General features: G+C 40.6%; 1 protein-coding gene across 2 annotated transcripts; it reads left to right on the top strand.

Annotated features, from left to right (window-relative positions):
- The first annotated feature begins 787 nt into the window (after positions 1–787).
- Positions 788–19,974, top strand: ash2l (ash2 like, histone lysine methyltransferase complex subunit). Of its 2 annotated transcripts, XM_085360083.1 has the most exons (17): positions 788–846; positions 1,821–1,878; positions 1,960–2,105; positions 2,201–2,289; positions 2,395–2,489; positions 3,164–3,259; positions 4,202–4,297; positions 4,390–4,465; positions 6,133–6,150; positions 10,503–10,602; positions 12,286–12,503; positions 13,269–13,436; positions 17,081–17,274; positions 18,857–18,949; positions 19,043–19,141; positions 19,229–19,288; positions 19,374–19,974. In XM_085360083.1, exons 1-17 carry the CDS (start codon positions 788–790, stop codon positions 19,479–19,481), a joined length of 1,773 nt encoding a protein of 590 aa, XP_085216209.1. In that variant the 3' UTR covers positions 19,482–19,974. The 2 variants fall into 2 exon arrangements, with proteins under 2 accessions (XP_085216209.1, XP_085216210.1); XM_085360084.1 differs by lacking the exon at positions 6,133–6,150.
- The last annotated feature ends 905 nt before the right edge of the window (positions 19,975–20,879 follow it).

Raw genomic sequence — 20,879 nt, 5'->3', positions numbered from 1 at the left:
GGCTGAGCATCTCTGGGAACTCCTTCAAGTATCTACCTCATGCAGCTCATTGAGAGAATGCCAGGTGTGGGCAGTAATCAAGCAATCTATTTTGAAGAATCTAAAATATAAAACATGCTTTGAGTTATTTCAAACGTTTTTCTTTACTATATAATTCCATATGCATTCATTCATAGTGTTGATGCCTTCAGTGAGAATCTGCAATGTAAATACTCATGAAAGTAAAGAAAAACAATGAGGTGTGTCCAAACTTTTGACTGGTAGTAAATTTCATTTAAGACGTAAAGACTATTTTTAAACTTGTTGAATTAGATCAGATACCCACAATTAGAAAACTAAAATATTTCAACTCCTCCTAACATGGATTTTACAATTTACATTTTAAAATTTTAAATGAAAATTTTCCAATTAATGATTTTATTAGGCTGAGACTTGAAGTTGATTCAAATGGTTGTACTGTTATAGTGAAAGTAAAAAAAATAAAAATAAATAGAGAGAATATAATCACGATTCGACTGTTTCTAATGAATAGAGAACAACAAAACAAACAAAAACAAAAAAACCCAACTTTAACCTAACATGATTGTTTATGCTGCCCTTTAAATGTACAGCTGGATGTAATTTGTGCTTTTGATTGAGAATGGTTTGCCTTTGTTTGTTTGTTTTTTGGTAATTTTGTGTATACAAGTTGAGTACAACTTCACAAATTTGAATTCCTGTGGCGCTGATTCACTAACCGGAAGCTGTCATCTTCTCGCGATGTTTTTTGTTGTTATTGATTCGAAACATGGCGTCCGAGGTAGAGGCGGGCATTGCTACTGCAGCCGAACCTGAGTCCGGAGAAGGGTATGTGCGCCTGATGCAACAGTTTTATTGTATAGAATTTTTAGGTCATATTGCGGATTATATGTGTACATATAACCCGCATTAATTAGCATTAACGTTCTGTTTTTATCAGAAACAATGTTAGCAAACTGGCTAAACTTGCTAACTAGCGTTAGCTTTTCTTAAACTTACAGCTTAAACGCTAATGTTAGAGTTTAAGCTGGATTTATGGTCCCGCAAATGTGTCCATCCGCGTACACGTTTCCCAACATCTGCATCTGCAGGTCCATAATTTCCACTGTAGTACAAGCGTGTACAACACCGGAATAGAGCTTACCGGGGACCATTAAACCGTGCCAAAACCCAAATATCAAAAATTATAGTACGAGTAGCACAGAGTGTGGTTGCAGTGACACTTTTTTTTTTTATTGTTTTATGCATTCGATTTCTATTCAGGTTTAACTTCGCTTTTCTCCGTCGCTAGCTAACGGACCAACAACAACACATGCGAGAGTGTCTCATAGACCGGTTGTAAGACATTGCACACCGCCTCCATCTGACAGCATAGCTCAATACTCAGCGGCCATAAATTCTGCTTAAATTCCTGACCTACCGAAAAGCGTACGCAGACGGACACATAAAGCCAGTTTGAAAGAGAAAGCAGCTTTACACCAACAGACCCTACACTGCGTGGTCTGCTGACAAACGCGTAAAATCTGGAAATTATAACTGAAGACCTTTATGTGGAAAATAGCAATTTTCTTTAGCAGTATGCTTTTGATTAAAATAAAAACTAACAAAGGGTAAACAAGTGAGCATGTACTAGCTGAAATAAGATCCCTTCATGGATGGGTAAACTTTGGTTTTCCTTTAAAAAAAAAAAATAGACATTTATATTATAAAGTTAATAGAAATGTTGTTATTGCAGTTCTCTTATGGCTGCTTTTGCATGTATAATAATTGTTGGATCATCTGATTTGTCCATTGATGTTCAGGGAAACTGCATTTGGAGTGCTACCGACCATGGAGACTGAGTCATCTAATGGCAAAGAGGTAATGGTACTGAGTTATATAACTGCTAAGGCTTTGTTTTGTAAATTCTTGCTTTTAATTATCTGAGTTTGATTATTTCAGGAGGCAGCTGGTGAAGGCTCAGAGGCTGCTGACGCTCTCACTGGATCAGGAGATGAGGAAAGTGGCAGGCAGCTGGGAGAGGTGGAGCTGCAATGTGCTTTGTGCATGAAGTGGTTCACCGCTGACACATTTGGCATCGGCACAGAGTAAAGCTATTATTCGGTAGCTGGTCAGTACAATATCAGCAGCTGTGTAACGGTCCTGACAGCTTTCATGCTCCAGTCTTTCTCCTCCTCTACAGGACCTGTCTGCCCTTTATGACCAATTATGTGTTTCACTGCAACGTGTGCCATCACAGTGGTAACACATATTTTCTCAGGAAACAAGCAAGTATGTGTGCCATGTGCTTTAACCAGCTAATAACCTTTCTGAAGCTTTAAGATCATAACTTACTCTGTGTTTTGAATGACTGACAAAGCGCTTTTGGTTTCTCAGACCTGAAAGAGATGTGTCTCACAGCTCTTGCTAACCTGACATGGAGATCCAGAACACAAGACGAGCATCCAAAGACCATGTTCTCTAAAGACAAGGTGCGTGTAACTGTTTTTGGCTTTTCCAATGACATAGTAGATGTTCATGGAACAGTTTTAAATTCTGAGTAATGCTAATCTTTACTTAAATTACTGTTGTTGAGTTCGTTTCCTGACGCGCACTGAGTATATGAAAACTGAGGGTCAGGCAGTAAAGCAGGTCATCTACCACCTAAAAGAGCCATCTCCAGCTCCTTCAATATTCCTAAGGGTTAAAGGATAGACTATAGAACTGTATTAAAGTGGGTGTGAATGGGTGAATGAGGTTTGTGTTATACAAATTCCAGTCCAGTTAATTTCCTAAATCATAATGGGAAATGAGTACAAACATGTATAAACACACACTGGTGGATGGTCATCTCAGAGGAGCCATGGGAGGTCAGACGGTAGTGTACCTTTTGTACCAGTTTTAAGCTGGGAAACATGTGGCCAGTTACATCAGAAGGGGAGCTGAATGTAAAATCCTTTACAAATAAATTAAGTGACTAAATTAAGTGGGAGGCAGATGATCCGCTGTGGTGACAACCTGTTAAAAGGGAGCAGGGGGAAGAATTCAAGCTTATGGACATTTATGTGAAAGAATTATTGTTTACCTTTTTTTAACTTGTTGAAGCCCTCCTAAATTGTAGGATTAATTAATTTTCAATTTTCCTTTTTATTTTCTTTTGTTACAGGATATCATCCCATTTATTGACAAGTACTGGGAGTGCATGACAACTCGACAAAGACCCGGGAAGCTCACCTGGCCAAACAATATAGTGAAGACGATGGTACAGTGACTGCTACAGTCCATTACACAGAAAATATAGGCAGTTATGCTTTAAATTCTCTTTTTTTATTAAAAAACAAAACAAAAGACAAACATGTCCATGTGAAGACAGCACAGTTAGGAAAAGAATCAGAATACTTTAATAATCCGTAAGGGAGTGATGTGGGTTACAGTTGCTTCAAGACAATAACAGTAACAGACTAAATTAATTAAATAGTACAATAAAGTTTAAAAATGTAAGAAATATCACTTAAATATACAAATAGCTCAATTTAAATATTAAGAATATTACAGAGGTGAAATATATATGATTGACATTTACCTTTAACCTGTTAAACTTTGTCATTTGTTATTTTACTGTAGAGCATGTGCAAAAGGGTGTAACTGTTGCAGTGTGCACTGTACATTAGATGGAGGAGTTGTACAGAGAGAGAGCCACATGGAAGGAATGATTTTCTGTGTCATTCAGTGGTGCATTTTGATAATCTCACTGTCTTACTGAACATGCTCCTGTGACTGGCCAGCCTCTCTGGCACCAACCTAAGGAAGTCCAGCTCCATCCCCACAACATTAATGGCCTTGTGGATGACCTTATTGAGTCTGTTGGCATCTGCGACCCTCAACCTGCTGCCCCAGCATGCAACGTCATAGAGGATGGCACTGGTCACAACAGACTCGAAAAAGTCCTGAGCATTGTCCACCAGATGTTGAAAGACCTCAGCCGCCTCAGAAAATAGTGTAGAGTGAAGTGATGTTTTTAACCCAGTCCAGTTTATTATCTATGTGTACTCTGAGGTATTTATAGAAATGTTGTTTAACCATTCTTGTAACTATCCACCCTGCTGCACTGCTATATCATGACCAGGTATCCTCATATAAATAAATATGTAATGATTATTGAAATGTTGTAGTATTAGTATTGAGTAGAACTTTTATTTTCCAGTGCAAAGAGCGCGATGTTTTCCTGGTGAAGGAACACCCTGATCCAGGCAGTAAAGACCCTGAAGAGGAGTACCCTAAATTTGGCCTTTTGGACCAGGTATTTTATTCTGTTATTTGTTGCACACTGGAGGGGCATTTGTTGCATTTTTTAAAAAAATACAGTATGTAAAATATGTATTTCTTGTGTAGGACCTGGGAAACATTGGACCCTCATATGACACACAGAAACAGACTACTGGTACTCCCATGGCTGGTGGGCTCAATGGTAAGGGTGCAAAACAATATTCCAAACTGTAATAACGATAAGCACAGATTAGTCCTGTTATATAACATTGTGTGTTAAAGAAAAAGAGGCTAAAATATTTGCAGGTGGTTTCACACCCACAGTTTGATTCGTTTTTGGTTCACTTGACATTATTATAAAATAAACAGACATTTTGGATAGATTTAACAGCTGTCATCCTGCATGCAGCAACAACTCTCACAGTTGCACATGTAAAGATAACATTTCGGAGATGTCACAGCAGATGATGGTGCACTTTATCGACATTGACATGTTTATCATCATTAACAAGAAACTTATTGCAGGCATTATAATCTGGCTCTGGCTCAGCCAGCATATAATGTTTATAACTCTGTAGCAATCAGAATTATTGTCTGAAGGCCATGAGAAATGCCCAACAGATTTCCTTTTCCAAGTGGATCATTATGGCTGAAGAGGTTCAGTGTTTTTAGTGCGTATGTCCAACAGGGTTGGATGTATATTTATATCCATATATAAGTCACACTCAAGAGAAAAGAACATAATCAGGAGTACTCACGAATCAGAAGGAAAAGATATGATCACACAGGTGGTCCATTAATGTTGTGAAGGAGGTCATGCTGAACATTGAAGTGTCAGAGGAGGATGTTAGGAATGGGGTGAGATGGAGGCAGGTGATTTGCTATGGCAACCTCTCAAGGGAGCAGCTGAAAGAGAAGATATATTCATTAAATTGTTAAGAGGTCACTGTTATACTAACTGGGCAAAATGTGCAGAAGCATATAATAGCAACTTTTCTTTTGCTAAAAAATTGAAGCTTTTGCTCAGTTATTCCACTGTTTGTGGATTCATTTATTGGTTAGGTGTAATGTTTTCAGGTTTGGGGCTAGAGATTTTTTTTTTTTTTTTTGAGCAAGTTAACCACCTTATCTTGATTGACTGTCATCCCTCTTGGTCACATCAGTGACAAAAAAGCCTAGCTTTTGAAATGACTTCTTGCTTTCCCGTGCTCTCTCCTTGGTCATACAAGCACTGAGGTCTCAGTGAAGGAGAGTGATGTACAGTGCGTTAGAGCAAGCTTGTGTTGATTAAAACTTTCTCTGCTGCAGTCACTCTAACATAAATGGTTTTTATTTTGATTGGGCTTTTTTTCACCATAGAACTGGATAAAATTTCCTTGGATACATGCCAAGGCCCTCCTTTTCAGGCAGAGTTGGTTAGGTTTCATTTGCACCAGAGTTTGACAGCTTTCACAAACTGCTGGCATCTATCATAGTAAACCCTTGATTACAATTTCCATGTCCTCCAGGGTTTGCTAGGGTCCAAGTGATATAAATTTTGCCATCAGATGGTGAGTGTGAGGGCAGGGCAGACCTTGATGTGCCTGCCTATTGATTTTTGTTTGTCTTCTCCCCCCTTTTGCTACCTGACTTGTCCACAGAGAAGTGAACATCAATCTGAGTGTAACAGGAATGACTACTTGGCCATTGTGTCTCTACCTTTCCATGTCCACAACAGAGTATAATCAAGGCGTAAGAGTGTGACTAAACTGAACCAAATGGGTTGGGTGTGAAATCAGCCTTACATGAATAATGAGCTGTAAACTCCCCAAACTCAATCAAATGGTGTGATATGTGATTCCCATAGTGATTCTGTGCATTATGTTCCAGGTGGATCTTCTTTCTCAGGTGAATATGTGGTGTGTTGGCATCTGGAGTAATTAGTGTGGGGTTTGTGTGTGTGTGTGTGTGTGTGTCATAACTTCTCTGGATAGAAGTTGGCCCAAATGTTCCAATCAGACTTTCCTGTGTAGCACAAACCAACCCAAACTGATCCCCAAAAAGCATCTTGAGGGCAACTTCATCCATATCCAGTTGTAACCTCCCTGTTTGCTCTCTGTATCTGTTTGGTCTCCCACCCACCTTCTAAAAAGCTTTTACCCTCATTTGTGAATCTTTCTTGTCTCTGGCTTGCTGCTAATGAGCTCTGAAATCCTTCAAAATCTCCCGACTGTAATGGCACTCTGCCCTTCCAAAGTGCAATGGCTGCAAGAATAGATTTTCATTTTTGATTTGCTATTGGCTTTTACCCAATGCTTATTAGCCTCATCCTCTTCAATTGCCTCCATCTCAAGTTTTGTGTCACAGGTCTGGAGCCATAAAATTACTTTAAAAAGATAAGCTCGACGGCAAAGGGGAAAAAAAAACTCAAAATGACAGGTTTTAGACATTTCTAGAAACAATCTATACAAAAATATCCTACAGTAGTGTGAAACATTTATTATTTTCTCGCATTTTATTTACCGAACAATTGTGTTCAATAAATAAAATGGAAATTGTGAAAATAATGTCTAGATTAGAATCTTTAATGTTTGTAGTTTGTGATGATCAAATATTTTAACATCACAATGAATTTTAAAAATTAGTTGTTGTTGGCATTAAGCTGTACTTGCAATGGGATGTTTATAATATGCATTTATTACTTCAGCTCACACCTACATTCAGTGGTTAAACCTGTAGTTCACAAATAGCCTTTTTCCATTAGTACCTACTTGGTTTGGCTTGACATGGCTCAACTCGGTTTGTAGGGTTTCCAATATAAATGGTACCAGGTATTTTCTTTAGTACCACCTCTGCTGGGGTTCCAAGCAATCTGAGGCAAAAATCTGACGTCAACATACTTCGTGCCAATGATGAAAGTGTCTCTCCTTCGTGAAAATCAACACCAATTTTGAAACCCAGCAATGAGGGGGCAAAAAAATAAGAACACTGTGGTCCCAGAATCTGACAAAAAGCCATACACTGAGCAGCAGGTATACCGTTGACTCAGCGTCCTCCTTTGTTGTGGGGTTTGTGTTGCATGCAAATGAGTCACGGGACCTTCGACTATGTTGCTATAATGACCCCATGTACATTTGGTGGTATTCAGTTGTAATGAAAATGACCAAAACTGCAGATATGTGATTAGGTACTAGTGGAAAAGACCTATAATTTAGTTAAAAGTAAAGTCAGGTAAAGTAAAAGATGTCCAGATGTATATTGAACAACTGAGTAGCACGTTAGAATTGGAGACAAAAATTTGACTTAAAAATTAGAAAAATAAGAACTGAGTTATGTGCAGCTACTGAGAAGCCATCACTTGGATCACTAAACTTATTGATAAGTGGGCATGTTTGGTTAGTTCTTGTTTACCTTAGAGCACTTAATTCTGACTTTCTATTTGTGTTTGGAGGAATGAGTTGAATCAAATGAGTAGGTCTTGTTCCATTTAATTTACATTTTGCCAGACAGATGTGGCAAGGGCACATCAAAGAGGCATTAGAGGCTCATAGTATTTGGAAAATGCCACATAACTCATGGACTAATTCCTGCCTTTTTGTGTCTGCTGTCCTTCCTGTGTACTCCAGATGCTGAATAAGCTGCTTTCTCCATTTGTGTGTGTATGCTTAGTGGTGGTTTTGGCAATATTATTATAAAAAAAAAAGAAAGAAAGAAAGAAACAATAGTTGTATATCAAATAGTAATATTGAGCAGCAAACATTTGTCTTTAAAGTCATTTACACATATTTATTGCAACTTGTTTTCAATGGCTGTCTGTCCACAAATTCACTGCTGCTTTATCTGTACTCTGGCCTTTGGGTTCAGTTACACCAACAGCACTTGAGCTAAGTCAGTCATAACTTACTGTAGCTCAGGATGCTGCTAGACAACAAGTAAAGTGAGCTTGCAGACCCACTGGCACCTGCAGCCCCTGACTTGTATAAACACTGATAAGCCAACCCAGTAAATGAAAAGCTGAAGAACTTTGCCGAAAACTCTTTTTCCTGCACAAAAAAAGCATTCGAAATGCAAACAGGGCACATATTATTCTTTAGACAAAACCAAAGGAGACATGGAGAGATAAAAGGCACATATGAACCAATCACGTTAGGAAATGAATGCTCTCCCCTTGCAGAGGCCCAAATCACTGCTAAGTCTCCAGAGGCCATCTGGGGGCCCCTTTAAAATGTTTTCATTTTAAAGGGGCCCCCAGAAAAGGACATGCAGGATGGTTGGCCAGCTGTTTTATCCCCAAACCCTACATGACAAATAGTAATAGCAGCCCAGTAAACTTTAAATGTGCTTGTCAATCAGGTCTTAAAAGAATGACAAAAAACTACTCAAACCAGACATGGAAAGGGAATGTGACACCAATCCTCATTCTCTGTTTACAATTTTAAAGAGATCTGGTGGATCCCAAAGCATTTTAAATGGTGTTAAACCCTGTGGAAGGCCATCGGCTCTTGCACTTTTCAGCTTGTGCAACCAGTGTGAATGCAGTTCCCCCTAACATTTGAACATTTACTGATTACCCTTCCTGTAAACTGCCCCAGCTGGACAAGCTTGATTCCACAGTGACTGCTCTCTGAGACTTCACGGTGCCCACTGGGACTCCTTGCGTCAGAAAAGCTGGATGTCACCAATGGCATAATGCTATTGTGCATTCTACTGTTACAATTACTCTTTTCTGCTGTGCACTGGGCTAGGTCTGAGATATGAAACCCAGCACTTAAAACTCCCTCCTCTATACCCAGCTGAATCAGACTACTAGGGTACCTGATGCTATAAGCCCCAGTAACAAATGCATAATCTGAAGGTACCCATTTGTGCAGGTGGTAAAGAATGAGGCACGCTCTGAATGCCTTCACTTTAGTAAAGGAAATTGAGTGTCTTTTAAACTGTCTACTTCCCATTACCCCAAACCTGTTGCCAAAGATGGCTGCCCCTCCCTGAGCCTGGTTCCTCCGAAGGGTTTTTCCTCTTAAAAAGAAGTTTCTCCTTCTCACTGACACCAAGTGCTTGCTCAAAGGGGTTCATTCGATTCTTGGGATTTTCTCTTTATTGTTGTAGGGTCTTTACCTTACAATATAAAGTGAGGCAGTTGTTGTTATGATTTGGTCATATATAAATGGAATATAATTTAATTGAGTTCACGGATAACCCAGAAAAGTTATGTTGTTGACAACTTTTTCTGTGTTTATAGAAATGCTCAGGTAGGTCACTGTGTAGCACTGTGTACTTGTAACAGGCGCCTCAGATACCTGCTGTCAGGGTAAAATTATGTGTCCTACAGATGTAAACCAGTTTCCCTGGTGCGTTAGACATCTCAGAGATACATGAGTGACCATCCCAAATTTGTATGTTGTGAGTAAACTGTTCAGACCCTGCAGAACAGGGCAAATGCTGCCCTATGTTCACCAAATTTTTATAATCACCTTGATCTTTTCCCACACATGCCTTCTGTGACACTGATACCTCTTCCAGCAGCTGGGAATAACTGGTTTGCTGGTATTCTCTGTTACCACAGCAAGCCAAGTAATATTCAACCTGTAATGTAGCACATTTGCAGACGTTCTGCATATCTGTCCTAGCAGTGGGGGAGTTTGGTGCGCTGTCCTCTTTACCTCAAGGGGGAATGAAAATTTTATGCGTCATCCTCCTAGTTGGATATGAGGAGCTGTGAGGTGTTCTCATAGTGATCCTCATAATCTCCAGTACCTCATTCAGTGGTGCCACAGTGGCAAGGTCCATTTGTGGTTAAACTTCCACAACTCCTTGTCATCACTGTCAGTCAACATGTCAGCCCAGAGTCGACTGTTCCCTCAGGACTGCAGGAGGGCACTGTCATTTCTGCAGATTTCTGCACCAAACTAGTGAAAGAAAAGACCAACCTAGTAGTTAAGGTCAGGTTCAGTAAATACCAGTTGGTGTAATCAGACCTGAAGACTAGTGCCTGCAGTACTGCAAGTCTTTATATGTCCACCACACCTAGGTAGAGCTAAGCTAATGGAAAGCTAATTTAAGACGCCGGCCCTGCAATAAATTCTCCTTTCATGAATATTGGTTGAGATTGATGAGAGGGGAGAAAAGCTGACATAAGGAACATTTCTTGCAGGACTGTGTGAGAAATTGGCATCTAAGTGTATATTGCCTTTGCTACTGTCTGGCTGTTTGTGTGCCTGTGTGGGTTCATTTGAATAATCTATCTTATGTTCTTGAAGGTGCTTTGGCCCCTGGCCCAGGAAAAGGAAGAGGTGCCAAACGTAAACAACAGCAGCAACAAGAGGGGACGGCTGCAGGAGCAGCTAAGAGAACTAGGAGGTACTAACGGTCCTGTATTATGATATTGCACTGTTGTATGTTCTGTCTGTTATGTATCATGTATAACAACTGGGAGGCTTGTGTTTATTATATACTCAGTTATCACTATAACATCAGCAAAGTTTATTTAAATGTGATGAATCAACTAATGTCAAATACATATTGCATAGCTAAGTTATAGCTTTCTGGCTATATGCCTGCATGATGGCCATTACTGTTTAAAACAAATATAAAATATGCATCTTTGCTTACATTATATGATTTGGTGATGGCTAAAATCCATTTAGTTGGTGAGGTAATTTGGCAAACTGGCACTTAGCATTTCCATTCTGGTTGAAGAATTCCTCAAAGTGACAGGCATAATGTCCAGGGGAAATACTTTGGGACAAAGTCAACATAGGCTTTTTTTCTTCTTTTTCCCCCTGATACACAGGCAATAGGTGAGCATTGATCAACCAGCTTAGTTTATGTTTGCAGTTAAAGGCAACCAAGGGAGTTTGATTTCGGAGTCTATTTAAGTTTTAAGGTTTAGGTAAGTCTATTCGGACACTGGGCCTCATTTATTAAAATTTCCGAGGAAATGTTCTTACTGTGTGCAAAAAAGTGGATTCCACACAAAATTACTGTTGAAATGATTAACTGCACATACTTGGTGCAGTTAATCATACATCTATTTTGTTCTCACCACATGCATATCATAGTAAATCAGAATCATTCAGAACCAACAGCCTTGTGCACTCTCCATACAATTTGCATGTTGCCCTGCCTCCATTTCACAATATAAGTACATACTTTTGAGTGATGTTGTTGTAAGAGAAGCCTGTACCTCTAAGGCAAAATATAAGCAAAAAAATCTGTCCCAGAAAATTGAATGGTAGTTTTGCAGGTCCACGTAGACAGCCGGAAGAAACTGCTTTCCAAAGTGTAAGTGACAGTCATTTAAAAATAATAATAATAAAAAGCAACACTTGGGCTGAAAACAGTACATGAGTGATTACGGACTTTGTGATGGATGGCGATATCATCACCCTGACTGCAGGGAATATACTTTCTTCTCACATGTTCATCACTCTTACTCTTGTCTGGATTATTACCTAGTCAGCAGCTCACTGTTGAGACACTGTTTCAGACACTTAGATACACCCAATAGCTGTCAGCGATCATGCTCCTGTGTCTTTAATACTAGTAATTAAGAAGGTCATTCTGCCAAGTAAAAACTGGAGATTTAATAAATCATTGCTTAAAGACGAAAGAGAAAGAAGAAAAGAGAAAACAAGTATTCAAGAATTGGAGGAAACCAATAAATCCTTTTCATTTCATTCATTTGGTTGATTCTCAATATGATAAACTTCTCAGATTAGCTGGCAGGAGGTCTTATCATCTTTTTGAAGATGCCCACTACTTTTGAGGAGACCACTCTGCAGGCAGGAGGATCTGCCAGAGGTGGAGGGGCTGGATGGGCCTGGACCCCCCTGTCCTTGTTGGATTTTGGGGAATTTATTAAAAAAAAAAAAACATAGCTTGTGGGCATTTTAGTTATGGATATATAACAAATATATAGTTATATAGATGTCATAGTTATCCCTATGCATTTTTCTAATGCAAATCTATTTTGTTCCTCATGCAACTTTAACACGTGCATGCTACCATTAAATTACAACTGGTCATTCTATCTCTTTGCAGCGACCCTCTGTTCTCTGCTCAGCGGCTGCCTCCTCATGGTTACCCACTGGAGCACCCATTTAATAAAGATGGCTACCGTTATGTCCTAGCAGAACCAGACCCGCATGCTCCAGACCCAGAGAAGCTCGAGTTGGACTGTTGGGCAGGCAAACCCATACCTGGTGATCTGTACAGAGCCTGTCTGTATGAGAGAGTGCTGCTGGCCTTACATGACAGAGGTATGGGTTTCAAGGACGTTCTGTTTTCTTCGTATGAACAATACTGCGCACAAGGCTTGAGCCACCCTTGAGTTCATTGTATTTTGTTTGAGGCAGTTTATTGAAACACGGACAACGAAAATGTAAATTCATTATATGAGGCAGAGTGTAGAATGTCAAGAAGTTTGAAAGTCGATATATATCTTTTTCCTTCAAAACAGCCTGAACTCTCTTTGGCAGCTTTTTTTGTTATTCGTTTTCGCAGTCCTCGGGAGTAGTTTATCAGGCATCTGATGCAAAATTGTTACCTACAGTGAAATTGGACCCCTTCCAACCAAACATGCTGTTGAAACCACAAACATCATATTGGAAAGACAATGTGATGTTTGTGCTAAAGGAATAAGGATCACAATATCTTTAGGGGCAAAAAGTGCCTAAAGATATAACTGAAAATTGGTCCTTTGCTAAGTTTTCTGTTATGCTTGGGCACAACACTGAATCATCCCTCAACTTAGAAACTAATGAATGTTTGAATCATTCATAGGTGAGTTGCTTAACAAATTTTCCTCTGAAAATTTTCTAGTACAAAGACTGAAACTGAATCCAAAAGTAGTTAATATCTTGATGTTCAGAAAGTACAACTGTTGCTCAAAACCACTTTTAAAAAACAAATTACAAAAAAGTCCGGTTCCTTGAACACAAAATGGAGTGAGGTTATAGGTGACTCAAGACTTTTCATGGCACTTTACTTTATGCTGTGTATGAATAAGTATGTTTATGTTGCAGCGCCTCAGTTGAAGATCTCTGATGACCGCCTGACAGTGACTGGGGAGAAGGGTTATTCAATGGTCCGAGCTTCCCATGGCGTTCGGAAAGGCGCCTGGTACTTTGAGGTGTCTGTTGATGACATGCCTCCAGAGACCGCAGCCAGACTTGGCTGGTCTCAACCACTTGGTCAGTAGTGCTTTGTACTCATACAAATATGATTACATTTACATCTACAATATAGTTTGTGTACAGAGTAGGGCTGGGCCATATTATACTGTTCACGGTAATACCGGTATAATGTTAGGCAACGATAGGAAAATGAAATATCGCGATAGAATGGGAGTAAAACGCGCATGCGCAGTGCCTTTGTTTTCATACGCACATGGCCGATTGTTGAGTGAAACAGATGAACCAGAATTGGCTTGTAAAAATGGTGCAACTTCAGTGATGTGGAACTGGTTTGGTGTTTGTCCGTCAGATACACGACAAAGCACATTTTTTTGCAGAACATGCAAGCGGGCTGTCGTTATTGTCGTATTTGTCGGACTAAGATGCTGGGAGTAATCTGGGTCCTAAACTCCGTATGCTTCAGGTCAAACGAACACTGCAGCATCACCAAGAGTTAACTGTCTAAATTCTTTCATCTTTAATAAAACGATCAGCATTGCTGCTTTACCAGGTGTAACTATGAAGTTTAACTTCCAGGCATCCATGAAAACAAAATGTATTACATTTAACGGAGTTAGAAGTTAGCAGGAAGTTAGCGGAAGTTAGCGCGCTAGTTTCGCTAGTTACCTAAGCATGATATTGCATGTTCTGACTGAGAGTTTTCTGAAAAAAATCAAACGTACAGCTCTGCTATCACTTCCAACATAAATGAAGACAGGAAACTAAACAGCAGTGACGTTTGTAGGGTTACTGAAGTTGGGCTAGCTGGTATATAATTATATGCTACGTGCTCGCTAGCGACACAGCTATGTTAGCATAACATAAACAGTGAAGCTGGAGGACGAACACTTAACACTTTTCCACTTATAAAAGTTAACGTGAAGGTTCCTCATGGTTAGAGACAAATGCAATCGCATGGCAGGATGCTGTAAACGGACCAAACTTCAGTCAGGAGAACAACTGAGATAATCCATCCACAATACGAGGTTAGTCATTAATATACTGCAACAACATGGGAATAGAGCAGCTGCCAGAGAATTCAACATTAATGAATCAATGGCACAGAAGTGGAGGAAGCAAGAAGAATGAGTTTAATAAAGTTTGATTTATCTGACTGCTTTGTTTCGCTTAATGTGCCTTATAATCCCGTGCACCTTATGGTCCGAAAAATACGTACTGCACGCTGCAGTTTAATGTTGGAAAGCACCTCTTTTTAACTTCAGTGGATATTATACATGGTTATGCTCAGGATATGTCAGCACATTTCTACTGGAAATGCCTTTTGGTTAAACTTTCAGCAAGGAATTTGCATTTGCACTGTTAAATTTTTATAAAGCTTTAATGTACATAAAAACCAGTTTCTTGTTTAAGTGAAAATAAATGGAAGGTTGTCTTTTTGCGCTAGTAAGGTTGTGGAGTTGTATTTTGTCTCGCATCAATTATATCGTCAGTTATATCGTTATCGCAAATTTTCAAATATATATCGTGATAAATATTTTTGGCCATATCGCCCTGCTCTACTACAGAGTAGAAAGACATATACAATGGCATTAAAATAATATATAATTATAAAGTCTCATCAATTGACTGTAGATTAGATTAATAAGAGTTTACAAGGTTATCATAGTTCAGTAAAGCTAAACTAAAAATACAAACTTGGGTGTGGAAAGATATTTTTCTTAACTTGTAAAAGAATAAAAACAAATTTAAAGAAAATTATATAGTGTATCTGAAAAATTAACTAAAAGAAATGTATATTTTGTGCATTGAGGCAGGAATGTCATCACTGTGGGTCAATATCATTTAAGTGTATTGTGATAACCAGAGCCTTCATTCTGATTTAAAAACTAAAACTATAGAAACAATTGTTTGTTACAAAAACTAACAAATTGAAAATCAAATTTTAATACAGAAAAAAATGAAATGATGGAAAGAAAAAATAATGGCTTATATTAGACCTTTAGATTTCCCTTAGTGATGACATTTTGTCACAGTAGTAATCTTGCTCAAAAGGACCACAGATTCAGGTTTGGGTCGGTCAGGTGTGTGCTCGGCTGAAGAGCAAGTGGGACACTCCGTTCATTAGACTTATAGCTGAACTGCCAAATCAGGCTCAGGCTGTTTAAAGTGAGGCTAGGGTGACGTCTAATGATGGTTTGCAGGGTGCCAGGAAGATTTTATGGTGTTTAAGGCCCTGGGGTCTTGTCCTCTGTGCATGGTGATGTCTGGGTCTTCTGTACTCTTGAGGACCCATGCAGGGCTCAGATCTCCTGGATCTCTGGCTTCTCACTCTTATCATGATTGTTATGTAATAAATATATTAATGTGAATAGTATTTATTTATTTTTTTTATTTATTTATGTTTAAGGAAAAGAAATTGAGTAGCAGGAGAGATTTGTAGAGCTACCCTTGACAAAGCAAATGTGTTTGGCACATCAGAATTCAGTTTGCCTTTGGGCTCTCAAAGCTGTGCTCCTGAGATAGTAATTATATTGGGGCTACCTGCTGTTACTGCCGATCTAATGGTAAATGGCCTGTATTTGTATAGCGCTTTTACTACAGAGCTATTTTCAGTTTTTGGACAATAAAGATTAGTTGTATATACATTAACATGTTCAAAATGCACAACATGTACATTTAATGTTGGCTTTGGCTCAGGAGGCAGAGTAGGTCACAAGACTGGCAGGGATATTAAGATACTAACCCCAAATTGCTCTCCATTGTTTCCATCGGCGTGTGACTGTTGGATAGAAAGCACTTAAGCATAGAAAAAAAGTGGTCAGTTGATCATTAGCACCTGTTTTTGTTTTTATGTGCATTAAAGTTATATAAAAATGTGTACATAAAATCGTTTCCAGGTCAGTAAACACACCCAGAATTCATACATAAAGCACACGGGATTATAAGGGGCACTGTCGATTTTCAGAAAAATCAAAGGATTAATTTTAAGTGTGCCGTATTTTCCAAAAAACACGGTAATAACGACGGCCCGCTAGCATGCTCTACCAAAAATAGTACTTTGTTGTGTATCTGACGGACGAAAGCTAAACCAGTTCCACACTGAAGTTGCAACATTTTTACAAACCAATTCTGGTTCATCCGTTTCATTCAACGATCCGCTTTCGTCCGCCATGCTTTTTCTGCCATGTGCCTATGAAAACAAAGGCACTGCACATGCAAGTTTTACCCATATTCTATCACGATATTTCATTTTCTTATCGTTGCCCAACATTATACCAGTATTACCATGAACTGTATGATATGACCCAGCCCTAGTGTATACTGCGTCTTATGTAGTGACTTCGGGGACAGCCTTCAGCCACCTCTGTGGCTCCTAACTAGATGGGAGGCTAAGAAATTCACAAACCTCAAAATTTTTCTTTAATGAGTATCTGCCATTATTATGTATTGATATATACATCAGAACAGGTCCTCTTTTTCCTTTCAGCTTTAAGGTTTGTTTGTCCTTACTCATTTTTCAGTTAATATGTATTCCCTTCAATTTAAATAATAAATTGTGTTGTCACTCTTTACCAGAGTGGATAGTGGATATCATTCTTTGGCATAATCTGGCAGCCCTAATATAGAGTTAGATACTCAGCTGCTTTGACAAAATGTTAATACCACAATATCTAACATGTTGGATCTTATTTATAACTTAGGTAACCTGCAGGCGCCTCTGGGTTATGACAAGTTCAGCTACTCTTGGCGCAGTAAGAAAGGGACGCGGTTTCACCAGTCAATAGGAAAACATTATTCCTCAGGCTACAGTCAGGGAGACACACTGGGCTTCTTCATAGAGCTGCCTGAAGACACAGAGACAGCGAAGGCTCTGCCTGATACATACAAGGACAAGGTAACTGCAGCTACATCAGCTGCACTTCTGATTTCTTCTTGTGTTCAGCATTGCATTTCTGTCACATGCAGTTGTATCAAAATGGTCCCAAGAGCTTGGCTGTGTTTCATTTGTCCACCTCCCATGTTACTTATACAAGAGAGATAAATGCCAATCAGATTTATACCACTGGATACCACTGCCAGTATTTTTTAAAGGAACAGCAACTGTTGGAATGATAGATGTGTTCCTCTGAGCCAGAATTTGTGTTGTAGAAATAACACAAATTAACAGTATTATTACTAGGCTGGAGTAAATAAAAATAAATAAATAAATAAAATAATATAAATATATATTTGTGGTGGGGCGTGGTTTGCGGTGCCGTGCGGACGCACCTGCACGGCATCCGCAATCACGCCCGCCGTGTTAAAACACGGGGACTCAGGGGTTGGTGTGGGTGTGGTGTGACGTGAATTAAATAAAGTTGGCTCTGAACGTTGCTCCGGGGTCCCGCCGTGCCTTATTCACGCCACATTGGTGCCGAAACCCAGGAGGCGGCACGGCGGGTCCGTATCGGAGCCAGGGAATGGAGGAGCTGGCCCGGAGGGTGGCCGAAATGGCGGCCGCCCAGTGGGAGCAGGCGGCGGAGGTGCGTCGCCAGCAGGAAGAGCTGCAGGACCGGTCCGAGCGCCACCTGGAAAGGATTGGGGAGCTGGTGGCGCTGCTCTGGGCCTGGGCGCCACCCCTACAAGTGTGTCCCGAGGACAGTGAAGCGGTGGAGGAGCCGTGTGGGGCACCTCGGCAGCCGGAGGTGGTGGACGAGTCACGCGGCGGTCCGAGCCTGCCGGAGGAGGAGGAGCAGCCGGGTGAAGGGCTGCTCCTGCCGGGAGTGGTGGAGGAGCCGCTCCAATCGGAGGCGGAGGACGAGGCGGGCGAGGGTCTACACCTGCCGGAGGAAGAGGAGTCGCTCCACCCAGAGGTGGACGAGGGGCTGTGCCTGCTGGAGGCGGAGGCGCAGTGCGGGGAGCCGCTCCAAACGGGAGTGGCGGAGGCAGTGGCGGAGCAGCTGTGCGAGGAGACGGAGGTCCCTGCTCCAGGGCAGCCTGCGCAGCCAGAGTTGGAGGCAGAGGAGCGGGACAGCCCCGCTAAGCCGGGGGTCGGCGGGCTGGCTAGTCCAGCCTCGCTGCCACCAGTCGATTCTGCGCGCCTGACGTCTGCCCAGCTGCCTGGGTACAGGAGCTCACGGCCATGCCTGTGGGGCCGTGTCCGCTTGCTACGCGGCCGACCTCCGGGCCAACTTCGCCGTTGCCGCTGGATGCGCGGGCGGCCACCAGAATGGACGCTTCCCCGTCGCTTGGGCTGGGGCGCCGATGTTTTGGGCCGAGTCTCGCCCCAGTTCGCGGGGCCAGATTGCTCCCCGGCCTCAATCGGGCGATGGGGGTATGTGGTGGGGCGTGGTTTGCGGTGCCGTGCGGACGCACCTGCACGGCATCCGCAATCACGCCCGCCGTGTTAAAACACGGGGACTCAGGGGTTGGTGTGGGTGTGGTGTTTTCATGTCTTTCTTGGACTAGTTGGATCTAAAACCAGTTTCTCTTTTCAGGCACTAATTAAGTTTAAGAGTTACCTGTACTTTGAGGAGAAGGACTATGTGGACAAAGCAGAGAAAAGCCTCAAGCCAATGAGTCCCAGCAGGGTTAGAACATTTTTTCAAAATTAATTCCAGTGGAGAAAACCTACTGTCATTTTCCACTACCTACCTCTTATTGGCCCGGCTCTTGTTTTTCAGATGATTTTCTACAAAAATGGAGTGAACCAAGGTGTTGCCTTTGAAAACCTGTTTGAGGGCATCTACTTCCCTGCCATCTCACTATACAAGAGCTGCACAGTGAGTACACATGCACATTTGATGATTTATTTGATTTTAAGGTTGGAAAGGGGTTTGTTTTTTTTAAGTATACCCTTACCTCTTCAGGTTTCTGTCAATTTTGGACCCCACTTCAAATACCCTCCAAAGGATGTTAAGTACCAGCCGGTGAGAGCTTCATACCTTTTAAGATTCCCAACTTTCTCCAAATGATCTTGAAACTTCCTCTGAGTCATTGTTTGATTACTTTCAGATGAGTGACATGGGCTGGGGAGCTGTGATCGAACACACTCTGGCTGACATGCTGTACCATGTGGAGACTGATGTGGATGGACGACGTAGTCCTCCATGGGAGGGATGAAAACATTGAACTGACTATACACACACCCCTGAGTCAAAAACGTTGTTCAACCTTTAGATAGCCAAAATGAAAACACTTCATGCCTGCAGTAAACTGTAGGTCAAATAAGCAGCATTTCAGCTCTTGCAATATTAAAATATCGTCAGCAGTATGGGCTGAATGAATTCTTCCTAGACATAAAACATTTAAAATGACACCGAACTGTGGGCTGCATATCATTGTTACCATAGGGCGAAGTTCCATATCAGGCTTTTCTGAATTAGTTTACTTATGGTGCTCCGGTTTCAAATGTGTATAATTTAAAGTTGTTATGCTTTAGAAAGGTTTTAGTTCAACACATTTTTGGCACCATGAAGTTGTGTGTGTTGTTGCAGCCAAACAGAGCCAATTCACCATTTCACTTATTGTCTAAATGAAAGTCTTTGTTATTGTCTCTTTTGGGTGAATTTTATTTGTTTGTGTTTTTTTTACACTGGGTTAAATTTAATTAAAAAATCCCACATCCAAGTTGATCTGATTAATTAAATCTGTTTTTTGTTGAATGGTCTTTTTGGTTCACCTAGCCTTTTTCTAAGGAGCTGCTTTACTGGTGAACTTTGAAATTATTTGTATCTATGATGTAGAAAGACTAATTTATACACAGTTTCTCTCCTATACTGTGTCTGAATGAGCTGTAATGAACACCATCATTCACCCACTACCAAGGAAAATGTTCAATACCACTGGGAAGATCTTGAAAAAGGTATTTTTCCCAAATTAGAAGTCAGATTTAAGATTTAATTTATAGCTTTTATAAAGTTTTACAAAAAAAAAATATTGCATTACAGAGAGTGAAGGTGAAATATATTTTAGAACCTATTAACACACAGGGTACAAAAAGCCAGTATAATACCTATCATCTGAACAATTTATTTATTGTAAAAGAAGAGCTTTGTGGAAAAGTTACAAATGTACTTTATCAAAAGTCACTGCCTGCATTTTAAAACTGGCCACATCAAAATAAACATTTTAAAAATTATTGTAAAAGCAAAAAAAGTTAAAGTTGTCCACAGTCGCCTGCAGCCTCTTTCTCATTCACTGGCCACACTGCTCTGTTTCAGTGTGCAGCTTTCACCACCTCTACTCTTCAGGCCTAAAACCCATTTGATTTTGCTGCGCTCCCACAGATGTCATTCATTCTTTGCTCAGATTGGTTCTCCAAGCTCTGGGTGCTGCTCAGTTTAGCTACAGTTCCCCTGCTGCTTCATGCAACCAGTAACTCGCCTGGTTGTGTGTCCATAATCCGTTGCCAAACTAGTTTAAGCTGAGCATAGTTGTCTAAGCTAACCAAACACTTAGTGCTGCCTGTAGCTAATTGTGCGATTTGGAGGAAAAAAACATCAAGAGAGAGCAAAGTGG

The sequence above is a fragment of the Diplotaxodon limnothrissa genome, linkage group LG7 (genome assembly GCF_057381915.1).
Source record: "Diplotaxodon limnothrissa isolate DT_005_m linkage group LG7, D_limnothrissa_male_GT1.1, whole genome shotgun sequence".
Taxonomy (NCBI): Eukaryota; Metazoa; Chordata; class Actinopteri; order Cichliformes; family Cichlidae; genus Diplotaxodon; species Diplotaxodon limnothrissa.
This window is presented reverse-complemented; position numbering and strand designations above follow the sequence as displayed.